The following is a 17,751-nucleotide window of genomic DNA, read 5'->3' on the forward strand; positions in this document are numbered from 1 at the left end:
GCCGACCAAGTCTAAAGCGGGGCCTAGCCCACCGGAGGGCCGCGAAACCCGCTCGGAAGCCCACTTCCCCTTACCCCAACGAGATTGGGAACGACGTCGGTACAGCGCGCTGAGCAAGGAGACCGGAGAAAGTCTTACCGAAATCTCTCCAACATCTCTAAATCAGGAGGAAATCCTCTTCTATTATTTTTTTACTTACCTGGGCTCAGCGCTTACAAACTGAGTACAGAGATGGTCTCCAGCTGGGGGGGGGAGAGGGCTTTGGCTGTCACCGCCGCGTTCTGCTTCCTGCACCCGCTGTTTCAGCTGCTTCAGCAGCAAAGCCCACACCGGGAACCGGCTACCGGACCAAGGCACACCTCTGAGGGATCTCAGAAATCACCTCAGGAATTCTCATCTGGGGGAGGGACCTCTAGGTATTACTGCAGGTCAGCGGGGCTCAATCTTTTCTCCAATTTAAAAGTAGAATTTCTTCTTCCAAAAGGTACCGCGATCCCCATAGGGAAAGCATGTCCACATCTGCTGGAGACAGAGAAATACTGAAGGCCTGAGGTCACTGCAGGGGTGTATCTAGGGTAACGTCAGCTTTGAAACCTGACTCCGTCTCCAGGGAGTCAGGTTTCCCCTGCTGGCAGGGGAGCATAAACCCACTGGTCCTGAGTCCATCTGGCTACACGCTAGGAAAAGCAGAGATGGTGGTGGGAAAGGAGAGGAGGAAAGAGGGAGGAAAAATATAAGCAAAAAGAAGTGGAGGCATTACTGAGTGTTTTCCAGTTCGCATATTAGTAATAGAAATTGCCAAGGACATTACAGATGGGTGCCACCCTGTTTCCTTCTGTCTTCCTTGTTGCTGGTTTGTCTGCACCTGAGACAGAAAAAATTGAGGACAAGACTCCATGGAGGATGGACATGAAATGTAACCTCTTGAGAGGGAGACACCTCCTGTCAGTTTATGCACCCCTTACACAAGGCTAAGTTGCATATTTTAATTACCCTGAAAACCAGACCAGTTTGCAGTTCTTGAGGATCGGAGGTGAAGAGCCCTGGTGCAATGGATGACCTTTGCTGATGGGATTTGGCCAGGTTTGATTCCTGTTGAACTCCTGAGAGAACATAACATAAGAACATGCCATGCTGGGTCAGACCAAGGGTCCATCAAGCCCAGCGTCCTGTTTCCAACAGAGGCCAAACCAGGACACAAGAACCTGGCAGGTAAATGGCACAGAGCGCATTTCTTGGTTTGTACCACTCCTTCTTCATAGCAGGCTTTACTCTTCTGGTTCGTACAATTTTCCCAGTTTTTTTTTTTTGTTCACTGTTTGCAAAAGTAGCGATGACGTCTGAACGTGGAACTTGATCAGGGCACTGATCTGGTCAAACAAATGGGGCAGCATTTCTGGAAGGGGAGGAAGGCACAGACACGGAGCTCAAGAGTTCAAGCTGCTGTGTACTCTTCTATCTTTGGCCAATAGTGCGTGACACAGCAGCACAGCCAAGGCCGGGCCTACTCTATGTATCACTCGGGGGGGGGGGGCGTTTGGGGTGGGACAGCTTTGGTGGCAGTGAGGGAGGAGAGACACACTCCCCGCACCCCACATCCACTCTCCTCCACCAGTTTCATAAACCATCGTTAAGAGGATGTTCACATCGACAGCTTATTGGAGGGAGGGGGGATCTGAATATGACCGCGCATGCATCTTCATGTTGATTTATGTGCTGCTTTTTCAGGCACTTCAAAGCAGATTACATTCAGGTACTGGAGGCATTTCCCTGTCCCCAGAGGACTCACAGTTGGGGGGATGGTAACTTTCATAGCGTCGCGCGGGGGCGCACAGGCGTGCGCGCATTCATCGGCCCGCCTCCAGGGACACGACTACTTTATAACATACGCGCGCGCGCATGGGCGGACATGCCACGAAATAGCTTGTGCCCGCGAACTCGCGCGCTCGATTTTAAATGGATGCGAGCATGAGAGCGCAAATCCCGCTTCCACCGCCTAAGTGGGGAAATTTTAAAAGGGACGTTGCCGGTTTTCCAGGGTGGTTCCCTGTTAGCCCAGTTAAGGGCTGGGACTTCCAAATCCCCCTGGTTTATTAGCCTATCTTCCTCCTGTTACCCCCGAGCTTTAAAACCCCGCTGATCTGGCTGGGGTTATTTTTTCTTTGTTTGTGTTATTATCACACGTCATCCATTGCAGAAGTAAAGTTACGCGACGGGGGTGGGGGACCCCCAGCGCGAGCCGGTGCACATCTCTCGGGCAGGCCCCAGCTTGCCCGTGCCCTGCCCGGACCACACTAAACTTTTCTTTTGTGTGCGTACACACGCGCTCAGCTGCGTGCCAGCCTGATATACTCACACGTCCCCTAACCGACAGGTTGCGCTGGGCTTTTAAAATTCACCCGTAATTGTGGGAGAAGCGACTAGCCCGAGGTCAGAAGGAGCAGGGGTGGGATTTGAACCCTGGACTCCCTGGATCACGGGCTGCTCCTCCGCTCTTTGCTTATTTCTCATTGAAGAAAACTGGCCACTGGGACGGTTCTTTCAGGAAATTGCAAACGGCCCACGACCTCACGAAGGCCCTGGGGCCAGGGCTGGGAGAATTTGAAACCAGCAACCCTCCTCCTCCACCATGTCTGGGAAAAATGTAAGCAAAACAGCATCTCCTGAATTTTTCATATGGCTGACATGAGAGGAGTATATTCTCTTGGCAGTTATCACACACACACACACACGAGTTAATTAAAACGTAATGATTTAAACAACTGTACAGTATACAAGGAGGGTCATTTTCAAACACCTGCACAGCCGAAAAGTCTGCGTGTGCATGCAAGACTTTACCAAAGCGCATTGCCATGGTGTGACGAGTGGGAATCTCTCCGCCCAGGGTCTATGAGCCCTGGCCGATCCAGGGAACAGAAGGCCTGATCTAGAAAAACCCGAATACAGGTCCCTCCACATGACCAATGCACAGCACTGCCACCAAGCCTCTGTGCCAGCCCAAATTTATGTTTTATGTCAGGTTTCTGTGAATTGAAGCTGCTTCATGTCGTGCCATTTGCTGGGCTGGAAGTCGGACCTGAGTACACAGTGGTTCTTGTGTAAACCACCCTTCCATTTCTATGGGATACGGCTCTTATCTCATGGCACATGAAACCAGTCAAGAGCAAAGGGACTTAACGTTTACTTTCCAGGCCCTCGTGCAACCTTTATCCCTCTGACCCCAGAATAATTGTTGACTTTTCTGCAGGCTGTGTCCTGATACTAAGAACCAGCAGGGCTCATGCGGAATAACTTTCCTGCAATCCCCCGATCTCTCATCCTTTTCTCTCCAAATTTTCACAGCAATACAACACGAGGGGCCTGTGATTTCTGTGGCCGAAGCAATACCATTTCATAGCTCTACCTCAGGACTGGCCAACATGTTTGGATTAAGGCCAACCAAAAGAAAGAGAGCTGAGTGTAACTGACAGATCTGAACTTTTTCCAGTTCTGGTCCAGATTTAAATCTATTGGCACTTTCCTGATGACATGAACAAGAGAGTAAAAGTTGCAGAAAGGAGGGAAGGCACAGTGGAACCCTAGGATCTAAGAAGCCACCAGGCTAGGAAAATCTCTGAAATACTGCACAAGCAGAGGAATGTGCTCATGTCCTGGAAGATTCAGTTTCTTGGTTCTTTTTACATTACAAAAATCATCCTTGTAGGCAACTGAGGATGTGCAGAACCTAACCAGCCTCACAGTCTACATGTACTAGTCACCGAGTGCCATTCCTTGCATGGCAGAATGCATTCCCTTCTACAGTGTTACTAAAATTCATTGTGGGAAGGCCCTCAAATTTGACCCTCGTTTTGGTTTCCAGTCGCAAAAGTTATTCGGGGGGGGGGCTTGGGTTTATAACGGTTGACCTGTTGGGAATTGCTTGTACTTGTAGTAATAGCATGTGACCACTGGATGGCATTTTTAGAGAGGGTGAGCATTGTAACTTGATGCGTTAATGCGGTTTGGCTTAAGGGGTGGTGGGTGTACCAGGGTGTGTGATTGGTGGGAAAACGGTTAAGTGGGAGGTATTAAAAGCGGGAGATTTGGTGGGAGATTGCTCTTTTTCCTGCCTCTTCTAGGCCAGAGATGGCAGAGGAAGGAACCTCCAGGATGTGGTGGCCTGGAGTAGGCAGCCTGTGGGCTTGGTGGTCCCTGGGACCACCCCAGCATGAAGTGGGGCCCTGACGTGGCTTCACCCTCCAGGGAAAAGGCCCGAGGCCATGGAGTGAAAGAAGGTGTTTCCTCCACATGAGGAAATGGCCAAGAGTTCAGAATGGAGAACTGGCGATTTCCCCTCCATTAGGGAAATGGCCAGGAGGAAGGAGCAGGGATGATTTGAGATGTGGAGCAACCCGAAGAAGGAATCAGGGCATGCGGGATACCAGTGATACCTGCAAGTGTCTGGAATGAAGGAAAGGAGCAATGAGCGCTGAATCGAAGAAGTATTGTAAGTACGTTTTAGGGGGGGTGCGCTCATTATTCCCTGTAGGAACTGAAGACAGGCGTTTAAAATAAAGATGAACCTGAGAGCTGACGTGGATTCCTGGTGTGGAGTTTTTGTTTGAGATATGAGAGAGAAAAATATCTACTTTTTATCACATGATATTTTCGAGTATATTCATCATTAGTTATTACATTTTGACTTAGGATGTTATATGGAAGCACAATCAACAGAAATAAATATGAGTATTTGCTTTATTTATTTTTGCATTAATAATAAGCAATAATATGTGTAAAGTTTTATCATTTTACCTTGTGTTGTTCTTAGCTCAACTTGTACAGTTGTATTTGCCAGTTAGGTGTAAGAGGTAATGCATCCTATGCAATGCAATCCATCTTAAAAGGGTGGAATGTCATACATATGTATGGTACATAAATATGAGGTTGCAGTTACATTGAAATTGCAACAAAAAAAGTGAATCTTATTTGAAACTTTTAACAGAATACCTTGCTTAATAATATAGCTCTATAATCTATACCTTCAAATTGAATGTATTGGTATAATATTACATGTACTCTCCTGTATTTTGTTTTTTTTAATTGTCGCTTCATTAAAACTTCAATAAAAAGTGAGGTCACGTGAGGTGGTGAGCCTGGGGGGATGCTAATCTCTGGGCTCTGAGCACTCACCCTTCGCAATCAGCATTTAGCATCGGCATCGACGCTTAATAGCACAAACCTCACCAAACTTGAAGCAGGCATAACTTGTGCGCACCGCCTCGTCAGCCCCCGGCACAGGCCGCAGTGCCAGGGGACTTGGGACCACCCTCCCGGCCCGCCCCTGAAGCCTTGCCACGCCCCCAGACCCGCCTCGGACCGCCCCCTGACCCCAGGCACGCCCCCAGGGCATGCCCCCTCCCGCCCCTTTTACGAAGCCCTGGGACTTCGCGTGTCCCGGGGCTTTACGCGCGCCGGCGGCCTATGCAAAATAGGTGCGCTGGCGCGCAGGGCTTTTAAAATCTACCCCATTGAGAATAGTGTTCTTGGATTATTTGCAAATTTTTCTATTTTATTGCAGAAATATTCTCTCTTAACATTGAGTATTAGCTGTTTGTAGAAAGCTAGATGCTTTCTGTATTTAGTTAGGTTCTCGGATGTTTGTGTTTTCTCCATTTTCTTTCCAATGCTCTTAGAGTCCTTTTTGTATCTTTTACTTTTGCATTATGCCAGGGGTGATTTTGTCTTGCTTCATTTTTCTGTATCGATTTGATGGGGTTTATTTCGTCAGCTATTTTTTTGGTTGTTTCTAACCATGTTTCTGTGGCAGAACTGCTGTTGTTGAAATCAATGTCTGTTAGTTTATCTTCTAGTTTGTCATTTAGTTTTTCAGTATTAAAAGGTGGTCTGTATTTGAACTCTAAGGGGTAGATTTTATAAATGTACGCACGGGCGTACTTTTGTTCATGCACCAGGCACGAACAAAAGTACGCTGGATTTTATAAGATACGCGCGTAGCCGCGCATATCTTATAAAATCCGGGGTCGGCGCACACAAAGGGGTGCACATTTGTGCAACCTGCGCACACCGAGCCCAGTGCGCGCGCTGCCTGTTCCCACCGAGGCCGCTCCGAAATCAGAGCGGCCTCGGAGGGAACTTTCCTTCCGCCTCCCTTCCCCTACCTAACCCACCCCTCCCCGGCCCTATCTAAACCCCCCCCCCTACCTTTGTTTGCAGATTTATGCCTGTGGAAAGCAGGCGTAAATCTGCGCGCGCCAGCAGGCTGCTGGCGCGCCATCACCCAACCCGGGGGGTGGTCCGGAGGCCTCGACCACGCCCCTGAAATGCCGCGTCACTCGTGGCACGCCCCCCGACACGCCCCTCCATGCAAACCCCGGGACTTACGCGTGTCCCAGGGCTTGCGGGCCCCGCCGAGCCTATGCAGAATAGGCTCGGCGCGCGCAGGGGGGGGTTTGGGGTAGGTTTTGGGGGGGTACGCGCGTACGATAAAAATCTACCCCAAAGGGTTTATGATTTTGTTTGATTTGGGGTTTAAGGAGTTTTATGTCAGAATGAATAAGGAAATGGTCTGACCATGGGATTTGTGTGTATTCAGATTTGCAGTGTTCTAGATAATTGTGGTTGATGAGGGTGAGATCCAGTGAATGTCCCGCTTTATGTGTTGGTTTGTTATTAGCGAGAAGCCTAATGCTGTCATAACGTCTAATAGTGCTTGGCATGCGTTGGATAAAGGGTGGGCGTCCATGTGAAGATTAAAATCTCCTAGCACTATGGTTGGTCTAGAGATGTTTAAGTGTGTGGTAAGGAACTCAATTAATGGTGATATATTTAATTCTAGGAGGCTCGGTGGGCAGTAGATAAGGCATATTTGTATATTGTTGGTATCAAAAATGGAAATTTCATGATTTTGGGGGGGTGTTATTTGGATAGGTTTACATTTAAAGGTTTTTTCAATAATTAGTAAGAGACCTCCTCCGCGTTTGTTTATTCTGGGGACTGAAAATACTTCGTAATTTTTGTGTGCTATTTGGGTTTTTAGAACTACATCTGCTTTTTTTTTAACCATGATTCCGTTATTGCAACAAAGTTTGGCTTATTGTCATACAGTATGTTCAGTCTTTGGTTCCTTCTGAATTTACTAAAGATTATTGGGTATTATTACAAGAATGGTTTGATACAGAAGATCTTGACAGACATACATTATTGGTTCGAGAATAACCTGAATGGGATTTTGGGAAGCAGCAACGTAAATGGATAGGGATGTGAAAACGGGAGGAGGAATTGGGAGGTGGTCTACCCGTACAGAGATACAAGACATGTCTTGCTGGTATATCCAAATTATCTAGCTATATACAAATGAGAGAAACACAAGCTTTTATTTCACAGAGACAGGCTTATTTAGCTAAAACTGCAACTTCTGATTTATGTACGAAATGTCTTGTTGAAGTGGGACATCTGGGACACTCCTTTTTGGGAAAAAGTCGTTACCTATGTGGGGCACATTATTTTGCAAGCAATGTTTCCTAATGCCTTAACAGCTTTATTTGGGAAAGTTACAGTGGTTTCTGACTGTACTTCTTCGCAGCGGCTGTGGATATGAAAAGTGATATTATTGACACAAAAAGAGCTATTTTGCATTTCTGGAGGCAGCCACAAGTTCCTTCCCTTACTTTTCTGAAAAACAAGATTCATATTCTTCTCATTATGGAGCAGATGTCGGGCCCAGGCTTACATCCTAAAAGAAAGAAATTGTTATTAGGTAGCTGGCTTCCTTGTATATATTACACCTGCCCCACAAAGTTCGTAGTCAGACCCTTAATGATTTTTACCTAAATTACTAAAAGAAAAAAAACTTGGCTAGAAGGGCAGAGAAAGGGTGGCTGAGGTGGGGGGAAGAGGGATATGGGAGGAGTTTGAAGGGAGGGGCGGGTTGGGGAAGGGTAAAGAATTGTAATACTGATCTGCATTGTAACTTTGGTACTCATGGCAAAGTAGATGACAAAAAGCTATTGTTGAGGTCGACTGGGGGGGGTGAAGAGTAACTCCACCCTTGGCTATTTCATGGTTGTATCTCTGCTATTTTGTTAATAAAAAAAGATTGAAGTAGAACTTCCATAAAAAGATTTAAAAAAAGGGAGGAACTGTAGGGATAAGCCAGTGTGCAACTGAAGTAAGCCTTGGGCCTAAGCAATACAAACTGAACCAAAAGCGCAGGCCTCAGTAACAAAAAGATGGAGTCCCAGCCACGTGATGGCCCTGGATTTTTCATTCACTTATAGAATTACAAGCTAACCTCACAATTCAGTCATTCATAAATACTAATTTTTAAATTTAAAAATTAAAAAAAAAAAAAGTTGATAAAGGACAATCATATGTGGAAAAACTCTGCCTCACTTGTCAGAGAAAACCACCAGTGCAGTCCTAGTCCCGTCCATTTTCATTATTTTCTCTGTTCAGACTTTAGGTGAATTTAAACAGTCATTATATTTCAAAATAGGATTTTCCTGTATGTGAAGATATAACACCCGTCATGTCTGTTGTTTCATTGTCTTGCGCAGGAGTGTAAACTGCACAACGGGTTCTGCGGCTGCATCCTCTTCAAATCGTCCCCTCAACAAGTCTTCAAACTGCTGCGGAAAAATGCCGTATTTAAAAAAAATGATTCCTCCTCTGCAGTTTTAATGCCTGTGCGAATGACAAAGAGTAAGAGAAGCTGGTGTTGTTCGTCATATCAGAATTTGTTTTTATTTTACAATTTTGTTGGTACTGCTGGACATGAACTATTGGGCCTGTGGCCTTCACCAGCCTTTGTATTCAGCCATGAAGCAAGCATGGCTCAAAGGATGTCAAAGGACACACATTACCATTTCTGTGCAAATATGCATGTAACATACTAGCTAAGATGATGAAGTCATATCGGAAGCCCACCAATCCTCTGTCAGTGGATTGTGGTAACATCCATTCAAGATTAACTTATGGACCATATGCTTATGTATGAAGTCCTGGAGCAAGAAAAGACGTTGGACATGCAGGTTTCAACCCCTTATCCTGCCCGGCACTGCTTATTGCCGTTCACCCAAACTTCCTACCCAGGAACTTGGCACTCAAGACTTTTCATGAAGCTTCGAGGCTGGGCATCCTGATCAGCCCAGCCCTGCTCCATTGACTGTGGAGAACTTGTCGGTCATTCTTGGTGGAGGAGGAGAGTCCTGGGCCTCCATCTATTCCTCAGCATCTATCCTTTCTCTTCCCTTAGTCAAAGCACCTATTACTCTATGGAGGGTCCCCTATTGTCCTGGTGAAGGGATCCACCTCCCTCTCCAATCCCAATACCAGCAGAAAGAGAGAGCATGGGGGGAAAGTGCTTCAGAGCATGAGGCTGCTTAACCCCCGCCTACTGGGACTCATTGGCTCTCAGGAACAGAATGAACAAATGAACCTATCAGCCGTAGGAGGTGGAAGAAAAGTAACAATGTGAGGCTACTTCTTTCTGCCCCTGTGGCACTTGGATTTCCTCTTCTCATCAGTGGGAGCCGCTACAGGATACAGGCAGGCATGATCGCCTTTCCTCCTCTGCGATGGTTCCTCCTCCTCTCAGTGGCAGACAGAGGTGGAAGAAGCCAGCAGCAACCCCCCTTGAATGACCAGGCATGAAAACTAGACATTACATCTCATTCTTTTTCACCTGGAGATAGCAGAAAAATTTGACTGCCGAAATGAGAACCAGACAGGTGGCAACCTTAGACACTGGTGCTGATGAAATCTCAAAACACTGGCATTTATTTATCTAAAATAGTTTTTTTGCCGCCTATAACAGACCTACTGTACTAAGTGGAGTACAACAAATAAAATGATTTATATGTGGCATATCTTGGGATATATGTGGCATATCTTGGGAGTTGACTATTTATGAGATTTCTTTTCCCTCTATGCTTCACACATCAAAGGCCTATTATGGGTACTAATGCCGAATGCATTAAGCCATTATCACTACATGGTACCATGGCACAATCAAACACAAATGTCATTATTCAGGTTTGGAGTCAGCAATAATAGGTATTTATTCATTATTATTTATATTTTTTACACTGTAATACATTTCTGCATTAAGAATCGTAGTGGATTAGGAGGTTGGTTTATAAATTCTCACTCTGCATCAAATGCCTGATTGCTTGATATACACTGCAGGAGACGGTACCATCCTGAACTTCCTAATCCATGCTTCCCATGTAGAAACAAAGTGTAAAAGTAGCTAACAAAATGAGCAGAAAAGTGCAAGGGGGTTATACAGTACCAGCTCACAGGGGAATCCCAGGTCTCATGTATACACAGCGACTATTGCTTCTAGAGAGATAACATGGGGAGGGAGGGAGGGAGAGGGAGCAGTATTTCAGTCCTCCTGAATCTCTGCATGGAGTCAGGATTCAGAGCTCCTGGTGACTTCCATTGTAGCTAAAGGGAGTGTCAAACATACACTTCCCGAGGAGCGCAGGCATCCAACGCTGGACATCCACATCAGAGAAGTTCTTGTTCTTGGGACGGACGATGATCGTGCTCTTGGATGCTGTGGATGGGTCCTCATCAAAATAGTTGAATGGTCGCAAGAAGAAGCCAACGGTGTTGCCTGGGGTGGCAGTGTTGGGGATGTCCTCAGCATGGGGGATGTGCAGGAACCCCACGGTTACCCAGGCAACAAGATCCTGGGAAGAGAAGAGAGGAAGAGGGATGGGTCTCTCAAAGCAAAGCCAATTCTGAATCAGGTGGAGAACATTACAGTGGGGATTCGGATCAACGGCGATCATGCACAGCTGGCTAACCCTAAAATAAGAGAAAAAAAGAGCAAAGCTTGTAACGAGAGACTTAAAAAAAGATTAGGGGCAATATCTAAGGATGTAGGCAAAAGCCTCACAATTGATTTTGAACATAATTTTGCATGCAGGGTTTTCCCCCCCCCCCCCCCCTAGGTAATTTATTTCCTTCCAGAGCCTAGACTATGGATTGGGTTATTTGGATTTTAGATTTAATTGATTCCCTTTCCAAGCCCAAGTTCAAGGTGAGCTGCATTCAGGCAGAGAAGAATTTCCCTGCTCCAGGGGCTGGCAGTCTAAGTTTGCACCTATGTTTGTATGGCTGTCTTCTTTTATGGCATCTTCACAAGATTATTCTTCAGTTCTCCTCCCGGCTACCACCACCTCACCCACGTCATTCCCCTCTCCTTCCCTTAACACCGGTCACCTCCTTCTCTGAAATCAAAGCAGGAAACCACCCATCTTATTTCCTCTTGAGGCCCCATTCCCAATCAGTTTCTCAGTTCCATCTCCCCTGCTGTTGCCCCTCAGTCTCTCACTTTTTACTGCATTTGTTCCACACCGGAAGGAGTGGAGAGAACGAGACGGGAATTAAGGAAGCTGGAAGAGGGTCGAAGATATGGCAACTGAAATTCAATGCCAAGAAGTGCAGAGTCATGCATATGGGGTGTGGAAATCCAAAAGAACTGTATTTGATGGGGGGAGAGAGGCTGATGTGCACGGAGCAGGAGAGAGACCTTGGGATGATAGTGTCTAACGATCTAAAGTTGGCGAAACAATGTGATAAAACGATAGCTAAAGCCAGAAGAATGCTGGGCTGCATAGAGAGAGGAATATCTAGTAAGAGAAAGGAAGTGATGATCCCCTTGTACAGGGCCTTGATGAACTGTGTATACTGAACTGTGTTCAGTTCTGGAGATCGTATCTCCAAAGGGACAGAGATAGGATGGAGGCGGTCCAGAGAAGGGCGACCAAAAAGGTGGGTGGTATGGAGAGGAGGGGCAGGGGTGATATGATACAGATTTTCAGATACTTGAAAGGTTTTAATGATCTATAGTCAACAACAAACCTTTTACGTTGGAAAAAAAATCAGTAGAACTAGGGGCCACGATTTGAAGCTCCAGGGAGGAAGACTCAGAACCAATGTCAGGAACTATTTCTTCACGGAGAGGGTGGTGGATGCCTGGAATGTCCTTCTGGAGGAAGTGGTGAAGACTAAAACTGTGAAGGATTTCAAAGGGGCATGGGATAAACACTGTGGATCCATAAAGGCTAGAGGATGGGAATGAAGAGAAGAGCCGTGGGGGTGGATTACTGGAGTGGAGGCTACTACCTGGTGATTATTACCCTTACTCAATAAGCCTTCGCACGGTTAATGCAACTCTAACATTGCTCTCTACTTCAACGACAAGGTGAAATGTGGAAAAGAGGATTTGCATTCAGATAACAACCAACAAGGATTGAACTTCACAATCTGGGTAAACAAATAAGCGTGGGGGTAGCTTGCTTATTATGGCGGTTACTACCCTAAACCAGTTAAGCCTGATACATCACTTTGAATGCATATGCAGCGTTGCTCTCTGCTTCTAAGGCAGGGGGAAATGTGGAAAAGAGGATTTACATTCAGACAACAACCAACAAGGCATTGATCTGTGCAGTCTGGGTAAACAAGCATCGGGGTAGCTTGCTTGATGCGGCGGTTGCTACCCTTAACTATTAAGCCTTATGTTCACCTTTGATGCAGCTCCGGCATTGCTCTCTGCATTAATGACAGGGGACGGCAGGAAATTTGAATCAAAAAGTTACCAACAAGGGCCCTGAACTTGGTGGTTGATGAAACAGATAAGTATGGGAAAATAAGTGTGGGAGCTTGCTGGGCAGACTGGATAGGCCGATTGGTCTTTTTCTGCCGTCATTTCTATGTTTCTATGCTTTCAAACATGTCATTATCACATCACTCCTCAAAATACCAAAATACCTGCCTTATTAATGTGGAAAACCCCTCCGGTTTGGCCACTAGATGCCACTAGTTTCCCTGTATATATCTAATATCATGAGCCTTCTATCCCTGTCAGTCCCTCCTATCCAGATGGTCTGGATTGGATGCCTCAACACTATTTAGCCCAGCCATTTTAGAACTCTGTGGGATCAGTTTGAAGAAGCCATTGAACAGTAAGGATGTTTACATTTTACACACTGGTGGGGCCTCCAAACTTCACCCAAATGGAGTTTCGTTTAGAAGTGATAGCTCATCGTGCACTCCCTGCCAGAGGGTTCTTCTCCTACTAACTTAGGAAGAGATAGATTTTTACACCTGATACCCTTTTGGGGCAAAAGGGCTCTCAGAGAGTCCACTCTAAACCCTAGGTGGGCAAGCACCAGTGATGGATCCTGCTGCAAGAGACAGTGAGGGCAGAAGATGTATCCAGTTTAAAATTTAGAAGCTTCTTTTGGACCTGAACAGTGTGAGGAGGTTTTTGGATCCTTCCTCCCCACTGGGATTGCAGTGCTGAGGTAGCCTGATCCCACTTGACTTTTCCCCATGAGAAGTCCCCTCAGAAATATCAACTAAGGATGGAAGAACAAGATTGGGAGACTCCAACCGGATCTCCTCACCATGGGACCAGGATGGGCTGGATGTCCGAGGAAATGGCCTAAGGTAGAAATTTTGCTATGAAGTTGGGGACCCCTCCACTAGGATTCTCAGATAGCCGCTGGGTGAGCTTTGTGTAGTAAATATCACCATGGGGGCTCTACCCAGATGCCTGAAATAAAAGGACACCTACCTACCTAGAACTATACTTGTACAGAAGTCAGATTTATTTCAACATTGTGGACAAATGGACTCTTATTTAATTCTTACCAATCGGTAAACTTTATCTTAACACTCAGACCCTGGTCCTGTCTGGTTTGTCACATCATTTCACCCCATGGGATGCATATACCTTAATTAAATACACTGTGAAGCAAGACGCCATGGGCTGGGCCATAAGCGAGAGCTTTCCCCATAAAAAGAGTCCCCACCCCCAAGGGATTAGGAAATCAAGCCTGTGAGAAAGTTGATAGCCAGAGCAGCTCTGAGGAAAAAATAAATAAATATGCCTGTGTGCCCTTGGGATTAAAAACGCTGCTAAGGGTTACACCAATTATCTTCCCATTTCATGCCTTCCCTTTGTAACTAAACTGCTGACTTTTTTGTTTTTCATGCTGTTTTTGCTTTGTTCCAATCTGGATTTCGCCCTCTACACACCACAGAGACAGCTCCTGCCAGTGACCTCCTCATGGATCTATCTCAGGGGAAGGCAACTCCAATCCTGGGGCACCTTAAACTGGTTTGATTTTCAGTACATCCACAATGAAAATTCATGAGATTATATTTGCATAAAATGGAGGCAGTGCATACAACTGTACCTCATGCATATTTATTGTGGATATCCTGAAAACTGGACTTGTATGTGGCACGCCAGGACTGGAGTTGCCTACCTCCGATTTATCTGTTGCCTTCAACACTATTGAATACCATCTACTCCTTGACTTTGTTCTATCCTGGTTCTCTTCTTACCCCTCACACTGCACTTTTAGTGTTTTCTCTGGTGGATCCTTCTCCACCTGTTACGTTTGGCCGCTCGCAGGATAGTCCCTCAAGCGGCCTTGCTCAACCAGACCAGATGATGCTTCATGATCGCCTTCACACCAAAAAATACAAAACATCTCCACTCATAGGGTTAACACTTTAACACATACAAAAAAATGTTTTAGCCCACTGATTATAATATCAATGTAAATGTATTCTGTTAAATTCCTATCGCCTTTCTCTGCTCCCAGTTGTGCATTTCCCTGTTTTATTGTAACTGCAATTGTTTCGCTTTGCACCTGTTATTTGTTCTTTTTTTTTAATTATTGTATCCTATTATTACACCCCCTTGTTTATTGTAAACCGGCATGATGTGATACTCATCACGAATGCCGGTAAAGAAAAAGCTCAAATAAAATAAATAAATAGCAAACATGTTGTAGAGGACACTACTTTATCCACTTTATTTCTGAAAATGTAGTTTCATATATGCACCAATCAAGGTACCATCCCGGTTACCCTTTAGTCATTGGATTATAATCATTAACTAACCACCGGCCACCCTTATCTAATAGGTGCAGTTCCACACAAAAAATATATATATTTTTTTTTTAATTTAAACTTTTATTAAATATTATAACATTTACTTCGAAATGATATATTAAGAAATCCAAATAAGGAAAGTCAAATTAAACAACAAAGCATATCTATATATGACACTCCATAACTTTTGGATATCTAGCCCACATCTAGGGAGAGAAGGAGAAACAAATTGGACATGCTCACTTATCTTTTGCAGCCCTAACTCCGATACAGCACTTTTCAATTATTAATCGGAGTCTTATCCCTTGGGAAACGTTCCAAATGCAAAGGATCAGTAAATACAAACTTATTATTTTGAAACATTATCTGGCATTTTCAGAGGAATTTAAGAAAAAAAATTAGCCCCTATATCCAGAGCAGATTGCTTATATATCAAAAATTGTTTTCTACGTGCCTGCGTGGCCCTTGACACGTCAGGAAAGACCTGTATCTTTTGTCCACAAAAATTTAAATCTTTCATTTGAAAGTATTTAGAAAAAAATTGGTCCTTCTCTTCTTTTAATGAAAATGATATTAGCAACGTTGCTCTGGAAAGAATATTGTCCATTGAGTCCTCTAAAAAAGTGGAGACCCCTGGACTTTCCAACAAATCTGTGCCCCCTGGCTGTGCCAATAATGTTCTTCTCTTAGGCAAATAGTATATCTTGGAAATAGTTGGGATTTTCTCAGTTTCAAAGGATAAAATCTCAACTGCATATTTTTTATACAATTCAAAAGCTGACATTAGTCTTGATATAGGGAAATTTAATAATCGAAGATTAAATGAACGTACTTCATTTTCAAGTAATTCAATCCTATTATGCAGTGTGATGTTATCCTTGACGAAGGATATATTTGAAGCCTGCAAATTAGTTAACTAATGGATTCAGATTCATCAATACTTGTTCTGTTTTATTTGTTCTACTTTCCAAGTCTACAAACGTTTCTCTGGTTTCTACAGAGAAAGTATGTATCTTGGAAATAGAACTAGACACAGTTTCTTATCGATTTTAACATTCAGTCTCCAAACATCTGGTAGAGATATATTCACTGGTTCCACTTCAGTATCTACTTCTCATAGGGTCAACACTTTAACACAAATACAAAAACATGATTTAGCCCACTGATTATAATATCAAACATGTCGTAGAGGACACTACTTTATCCACTTTATTTCTGAAAATGTAGTTTCATATATGCACCAATCAAGGTACCATCCCGGTTACCCTTTAGTCACTGGATCATAATCATTAACTAACCACCGGCCACCCTTATCTAATAGGTGCAGTTCCACACAAAAAAAATATTTTTTAATAATGTTTTGGGTTTTTTTGCATCTAAAAAATATACACCACATGTGTCTCTTAGAAACAAATCTAAGGGCCTCATTTTCTAAAGTTTCGCAGGCCTGCGATACTTTAGAAGATGAGGGGCGGGGGGCCGAAATGGGGGGCGGGCCTGCACTAGCCGGCAGCGATCGTGCCGTCGCGGTGCAATCGCTGCCGGTTTCGCACCCAGTAGCGCCACCGTAGGAGCTGTAGCTACTGGGAGCGAAATAGGCAGCGAAGATTAAATGAACGCACTTCATTTTCAAGTAATTCAATCCTATTATGCAGTGTGATGTTATCCTTGACGAAGGATATATTTGAAGCCTGCAAATTAGTTAACTAATGGATTCAGATTCATCACCACTTGTTCGATTTTATTTGTTCTACTTTCCAAGTCTACAAATGTTTTTTTGGAGCTGGAAAGCTTTATTTATTTGCACACTTACTTTACTACATTTCGTTATTGCCTAGCCCCCAAGGCGATGCACGCAGCAAAACAAAGCATTAGCACCCTGCACAGCTACCTACTGCTTTCTGAGTCATGTGCTGCTGCTACTCTACCAAAGCACTATAAAACAAAAGGGAACCCCACAGCTAGAGCCAAGAAAGAATGGAAATAATATCCAGAAAGCCCAACAAATGCACCCAATGACCTAACAACATCAGTCACCAACGCGGCTCAGGCAAATGTCACCGAATCAAAAAGCAGCAATGACAACAGACTTAAAACGTCCAATTTCAGCTGCCGAACCTGACAGCAGATCCAGTGGTGCCAGCATTCAGATGGATAAGTGCAGATGTCAGACCAGCTCAGGTTCCAAAACAAAAACTTTATTTGGCATCAAGGCAATGGTCAACAGAGTCCCAAACACAGCTGGATGAAACACTGTTTTGCAGCCGGATGAAACATGCCACCTCAGCTCCTGTAGAAAAGGCAATACAAGCCATGAGGAGAGATCCCGTGAACCAGAACAAAAGGAAGGAGGTGCATCCCGGAAACAACTCCACCAGCCTCCCCACGCCCCTCAGAAATCTGTCCAAAATGTTGTCAGAACGAGACTAAATCACCACTTTTCATTGCTTGTTTTTACATGACTGGACCGCGCCTCATTCACTGCGCTTGCATTGTTTGCCATTACAGGGACTGACTGTACCTCATTCACGATGTTCTCATTGTCACCGATAAAGTCCTGGAAGGACACGACGGGCTCCCAGGGGTCGTTCTGTGCGTACAGGCTGCTGCTGGTCATCTCGCTGTCCTTGTGACGCGTCACTGCCAAGGGATATCTGTGGTAAGAGAACACAACTCGTACAAGAAAAAGCTCCATCTGGCCTTCCATGCTCATCAATATTTTTATACAATAGCTGCTGGGACATAACGTCAGAAGAAGGGACCTATGAGGCCCCTGAAAAATAATATATAACAATATCTATGCATATTAATATTTTAGTGATCCAAAAA

The 17,751-nt window shown here is 44.8% G+C and overlaps 1 protein-coding gene across 3 annotated transcripts in view; it reads right to left on the reverse strand.

Annotated features, from left to right (window-relative positions):
* Nucleotides 1-10,040: 10,040 nt before the first annotated feature.
* LOC115083905 (amiloride-sensitive amine oxidase [copper-containing]-like) overlaps nt 10,041-17,751 on the reverse strand; it is a 33,164-nt gene continuing 25,453 nt past the window's right edge. For 2 of the 3 annotated variants that reach the window (XM_029587982.1, XM_029587981.1), the window contains 2 exons: nt 17,444-17,576; nt 10,041-10,697 (listed from right to left, as the gene is read on the reverse strand). In XM_029587982.1, coding sequence (XP_029443842.1) covers nt 10,422-10,697; nt 17,444-17,576 — 409 coding nt within the window. In that variant the 3' untranslated portion in view covers nt 10,041-10,421. Of the gene's footprint in view, nt 10,698-17,040; nt 17,213-17,443; nt 17,577-17,751 lie in introns of all 3 variants that reach the window. The other variant, XM_029587983.1, reaches the window with a different exon arrangement.

This window comes from Rhinatrema bivittatum, chromosome 2 (assembly GCF_901001135.1).
Source record: "Rhinatrema bivittatum chromosome 2, aRhiBiv1.1, whole genome shotgun sequence".
In the NCBI taxonomy this organism is placed as follows: Eukaryota; Metazoa; Chordata; class Amphibia; order Gymnophiona; family Rhinatrematidae; genus Rhinatrema; species Rhinatrema bivittatum.